The following is a 6,000-nucleotide window of genomic DNA, read 5'->3' as shown; positions in this document are numbered from 1 at the left end:
AGCTCGCAGGATTGTGAGAAAAACAATTCAAAACCCACGTTTGACTGCACGATCCCTCCAGAAAGATCTGGCAGACACTGGAGTTGTGGTACACTATTCCACTATAAAGAGATACTTGTACAAATATGGTCTTCATGGAAGAGTCCTCAGAAGAAAACCTCTTCTACGTCCTCACCACAAAAATCATTGTTTAAACTTTGCAAATGAACATATAGACAAGCCTGATGCATTTTGGAAACAAGTTCTGTGGACCGATGGGGTTAAAATTGAACTTTTTGGCCGGATTGAGCAAAGGTACGTTTGGAGAAGAAGGGGCACAGAATTTAATGAAAAGAACCTCTGTCCAACTGTTAAGCATGGGGTTGGATCAATCATGCTTTGGGGTTGTGTTGCAGCCAGTGGCACAGGGAACATCTCACGAGTAGAAGGAAAAATGGATTCAATAAAATTTCAGCAAATTTTGGATGGTAACTTGATGCCATCTGTGAAAAAGCTGAAGTTAAAGAGAGGGTGGCTTCTACAAATGGATAATGATCCTAAACACACCTGGAAATCCACGGGGGATTACATCAAGAGGCGTAAACTGAAGGTTTTGCCATGGCCTTCACAATCTCCTGACCTCAACATCATTGAAAATCTATAGATAGACCTTAAAAGAGCCGTGCGTGACAGACAGCCCAGAAATCTCAAAGAACTGGAAGACTTTTGTAAGGAAGAATGGGCAAAGATACCTCAAACAAGGATTGAAAGACTCTTGGCTGGCTACAAAAAGCGTTTGCAAGCTGTGATACTTGCCAAAGGGGGCAGTACAAGATATTAACTCTGCAGGGTGCCCAAACTTTTGCAGACGCCATTTTTTTGTTTTCTGTTAATTTGAAAGTGTAAATGATGGAAATAAAATCTAACTTTTGTTGACAAATTATAAGAATGTCTAATCTGTAATTTGATGCCTTTTGGAGATTTTTCCATCTTTCCTTGGCTTCTTTATGCATATTAATACAAATTTTTAGCTGGGGTGCCCAAACTTTTGATCCCCACTGTATATAAACAGTACATGATTTTGCATCTACGGGTAGGGGGTGCACACGAGGCGTACGTGCGCCTTGCCGTGCCGCCATTCGCGGATGCAGCTGTCAATCACCGGTTGTTGGCTGGTGATTACTCGCTGGCGCCTGGTGATTGCTGAGGATCTCAGACAGGAGAACAAAACAGTTCTCTCCCCTGTCAGCTCCCACACACTGCTTTGGATGGCTCTGCATAGCAGCATGCTTACAGTGAAACACCCCCCCCCCGCCCCCTAGTAAAACACTCCCAGCACACGGTTAACTCTTTGATCACCCCAGATGTTAACCCCTTCCTGCCCAGTGCCATTAGTACAGTGTCGGGGCTTTTTTTTTAAGCACTGATCACTGAATTGGTGTCACTGGGGATGTCAGTGACACCAAGTCAGTTTCCCCCCCCCACACTGTCAGATTGCCCGCCGCAGTCCCGCTATAAGTCACCGATCGCCGCCATTACTAGTAAAAAATTTTTTTTTAAATCCCCGTATATATCCCACCATTTGTAGACGCTATAACTTCCACGTAAACCAATTAATTTACACGTATTGGGATTTTTTTTTTTTTCTAGCAAAGACAGGGAGCGGAATACATTTTGGCCTAAATTTATGACAAAATTTGATTTTTTTAAATTTTTTTTTACTCAACGTGTTTTATGCAAAAGTCAAAAATATTGTTTTTTTTCTCAAAATTGTCACTTACTTTTATAGCGCAAAACTAAAAATGCATTGGCGATCAAATACCACCGAAAGCTCAATTTGTAGGGGAAAGGACATCAATTTCATCTGGGTGCAGCGTCGCATGACCGCACAATTGTCAGTTAAAGTAACGCAGCGCCGTAATGCAAAAATCGTCCTGGTCAGGAAGGGGTGGGGGGGGGGGGGGATATTAGTAGTGCTTACAAATGAACCAATCAGAGCCCATAGACCAGTGGGATTAAATATCCTGTTCATGAGTGGGCGCACGTTTTTGTGCAGTAGGAATTAACAGAATTTTGCAGAACTTCGTACACTTCCTTCTTTATTGTTGCATTTTAAGTTCCTAAAATGGACAGTGAGGGGGTGACACCTCCTTTTTAGGCAGTTTCTAAAGATACCAGCAGTAGACATCGAAGACGCAGATTGTGCACGGCGCAGAATCGGGTTTGTCCTCAGCGTGCCATGAGGGGAGCTGAAAATCTGGAGATGGAGCCAGGTAGGTTGTAGATGTGATCACTGGGTAGCACAGCGGCTAAATGGTTAGCACTTCCGCCTGGCAGTACTCGGGTCGTTGGTTCAAATCACAACCATGACACCACCTGCCTGGAGTTTGCATGTTCTCTCTGTGCCTGCGTGGGTTTCCTCTGGGTACTCCGGTTTCCTTCCACACTCCAAAGACATGCTGGTAGGTGAATTGTCTCCTGTCTACATTGTCCCTAGTTATGTGTGTGTATGGATGTGAGTTAGGGACCTCAGATTGTACGCTCCTCGGGGGCGGGGACTGATGTGAATGTACAATATATATGTAAAGCACTGAGTAAATTGACAGCGCTATATAAGTACCTGAAAAAAATAAAAATAAAATATTGAGGGGGGAAGGAATCACGAGGGGGCAAGAATAAGGTTTAGTATCCATATAGGGTGTGTAACCAATAAGATTGATTTATTTTCCTGTTATATACACCATTGAACGGCTTTTGTTTTTTCTGTTTGATTAGTGCAATAAAATTCCAGTTGATCCTGCCAGAATCCTTCTCAGCTGATATCTGCTACCTTCTCCTTTCTGCCTGTGCTGTATTCCTATTGTAACTACAGAACACCTCCCCATTGAGTTAGGCTAAATTGGGGGTGTTCTGCAGTCTTGTCCTAGAGTGATATATACAGATATACACACACAGTATATAGAATTTGGCAGTCTGCAAGGAAGAGTAGGGATTAGCCTGAGAGGGATCACTTTGACTTCGATGGCCAGAGAGGGATCACTTTGATTCCGGTGGCCAGAGAGGGATCACTTTGACTCAGCTGGCCAGAGAGGGATCACTTTGATTCCGGTGGCCAGAGAGGGATCACTTTGACTTCGATGGCCAGAGAGGGATCACTTTGACTTCGATGGCCAAAGAGGGATCACTTTGATTTCGATGGCCAAAGAGGGATCACTTTGACTTCGATGGCCAGAGAGGGATCACTTTGACTTCGATGGCCAGAGAGGGATCACTTTGACTCAGCTGGCCAGAGAGGGATCACTTTGACTCAGCTGGCCAGAGAGGGATCACTTTGATTCCGGTGGCCAGAGAGGGATCACTTTGACTTCGGTGGCCAGAGAGGGATCACTTTGATTCTGGTGGCCAGAGAGGGAACACTTTGATTCAGCTGGCCAGAGAGAGATCACTTTGATTCCGGTGGCCAGAGAGGGATCACTTTGACTTTGATGGCCAAAGAGGGATCACTTTGACTTTGATGGCCAGAGAGGGATCACTTTGACTCAGCTGGCCAGAGAGGGATCACTTTGACTCAGCTGGCCAGAGAGGGATCACTTTGATTCCGGTGGCCAGAGAGGGATCACTTTGATTCCGGTGGCCAGAGAGGGATCACTTTGATTCTGGTGGCCAGAGAGGGATCACTTTGATTCAGGTGGCCAGATAGGGATCACTTTGACTCAGCTGGCCAGAGAGGGATCACTTTGATTCCGGTGGCCAGAGAGGGATCACTTTGATTCCGGTGGCCAGAGAGGGATCACTTTGATTCTGGTGGCCAGAGAGGGATCACTTTGATTCAGGTGGCCAGAGAGGGATCACTTTGATTCCGGTGGCCAGAGAGGGATCACTTTGACTCAGCTGGCCAGAGAGGGATCACTTTGATTCCAGTGGCCAGAGAGGGATCACTTTGATTCCAGTGGCCAGAGAGGGATCACTTTGACTTCGATGGCCAGAGAGGGATCACTTTGACTTCGATGGCCAGAGAGGGATCACTTTGACTTCGATGGCCAGAGAGGGATCACTTTGACTTCGATGGCCAGAGAGGGATCACTTTGACTTCGATGGCCAGAGAGAGATCACTTTGACTCAGCTGGCCAGAGAGGGAACACTTTGATTCCGGTGGCCAGAGAGGGAACACTTTGATTCAGCTGGCCAGAAAGGGATCACTTTGACTCAGCTGGCCAGAGAGGGATCACTTTGATTCCGGTGGCCAGAGAGGGATCACTTTGACTTTGATGGCCAGGGAGGGATCACTTTGATTCAGGTGGCCAGGGAGGGATCACTTTGATTCAGGTGGCCAGAGAGGGATCACTTTGAATCAGGTGGCCAGAGAGGGATCACTTTGACTCAGCTGGCCAGGGAGGGATCACTTTGACTCAGCTGGCCAGGGAGGGATCACTTTGATTCCGGTGGCCAGAGAGGGATCACTTTGACTCAGCTGGCCAGGGAGGGATCACTTTGATTCTGGTGGCCAGAGAGGGATCACTTTCATTCCGGTGGCCAGAGAGGGATCACTTTGATTCCGGTGGCCAGAGAGGGATCACTTTGACTTCGATGGCCAGAGAGAGAACACTTTGACTTCGATGGCCAGAGAGGGATCACTTTGACTCCGGTGGCCAGAGAGGGATTACTTTGACTCCGGTGGCCAGAGAGGGATTACTTTGACTCCGGTGGCCAGAGAGGGATCACTTTGATTCAGCTGACCAGAGAGGGATCATTTTGACTCAGCTGGTTAGAGAGGGATCACTTTGACTCAGCTGGCCAGAGAGGGATCACTTTGATTCCGGTGGCCAGAGAGGGATCACTTTGACTTCGATGGCCAGAGAGGGATCACTTTGATTCTGGTGGCCAGAGAGGGATCACTTTGACTTCGATGGCCAGAGAGGGATCACTTTGATTCTGGTGGCCAGAGAGGGATCACTTTGATTCTGGTGGCCAGAGAGGGATCACTTTGACTTCGATGGCCAGAGAGGGATCACTTTGACTTCGATGGCCAGAGAGGGATCACTTTGATTCTGGTGGCCAGAGAGGGATCACTTTGATTCTGGTGGCCAGAGAGGGATCACTTTGATTCTGGTGGCCAGAGCGGGATCACTTTGATTCAGGTGGCCAGAGAGGGATCACTTTGATTCTGGTGGCCAGAGAGGGAACACTTTGACTCAGCTGGCCAGAGAGGGATCACTTTGATTCCGGTGGCCAGAGAGGGATCACTTTGATTCCGGTGGCCAGAGAGGGATCACTTTGATTCCGAAGGCCAGAGAGGGAACACTTTGACTTTTTTTTATAGCACAAAAAAAACTGCATAGGCGATCAAATACTACTGAAAGCTAAATTTGTCACTTAAAGTAACTCCGTGCCGTAATGCAAAAATTGGCCTGGTCAGGAAGGGGGGGTGGGGGGAATCTTAGCAGTGCTTACAAATTATTATTATTATTATACAGGATTTATGGTGCCAACAGTGTCCTCAGCGCTGTACAATATAACGGGAGACAATACAGCAACAATACAGTTCAATACAAGAGGGTGAGGAGGGTCCTGATCCTTGGAGCTTACAATCTAAGAGGGAGGGGCTAGTGGTACAAAAGATAGTAACTGTGGGGGATTGAGTGTTTGGAAGAGTAGAAGATTCCAGTATTAGGTGAGGGCAGGATAGGCTTCCCTGAAGAGATCGGTTTTCAGAGATCGCCTAAAAGTGAGCAGAGTAGGCGATAGTCTGAAAAATTGGGGTAGAGAGTTCCAGAGGATGGGGGGAAATCTGGAGAAGTCCTGGAGACGAGCATGGGAGGAGGAGACAAGGGAGATAGAGAGTAGGAGGTCTTGCGAGGAGCGGAGAGTACGGTTTGGGTGATATTTGGAGACAAGATCGGTGATGTAATTTGGGGCGGAGTTATAAATGGCTTTATACATTATTGTTAATGTTTTGAATTTTATCCATTGGGCAACAAGAAGCCAGTGGAAGGATTGGCAGAGAGGGGCGGAGGACACTGA

The 6,000-nt window shown here is 47.1% G+C and overlaps 1 protein-coding gene across 1 annotated transcript in view; it reads left to right on the top strand.

Annotated features, from left to right (window-relative positions):
- The first annotated feature begins 2,115 nt into the window (after positions 1–2,115).
- The window catches only part of LOC149435674 (C-type lectin domain family 10 member A-like), a 72,250-nt gene continuing 68,365 nt past the window's right edge, over positions 2,116–6,000 (top strand). The window contains exon 1 of the mRNA XM_089662494.1: positions 2,116–2,252. Within this exon, the coding sequence (XP_089518620.1) occupies positions 2,219–2,252 (34 nt within the window). The 5' untranslated portion in view covers positions 2,116–2,218. The remainder of the gene's footprint in view (positions 2,253–6,000) is intronic.

The sequence above is a fragment of the Staurois parvus genome, unplaced genomic scaffold (genome assembly GCF_062004578.1).
Source record: "Staurois parvus isolate SC_StPar_1 unplaced genomic scaffold, SC_StPar_1.0 ptg001482l, whole genome shotgun sequence".
Lineage (NCBI taxonomy): Eukaryota > Metazoa > Chordata > Amphibia > Anura > Ranidae > Staurois > Staurois parvus.
The sequence above is the reverse complement of the archived record's forward strand: the minus strand, read 5'-3'. Positions and strand labels throughout refer to the sequence as shown.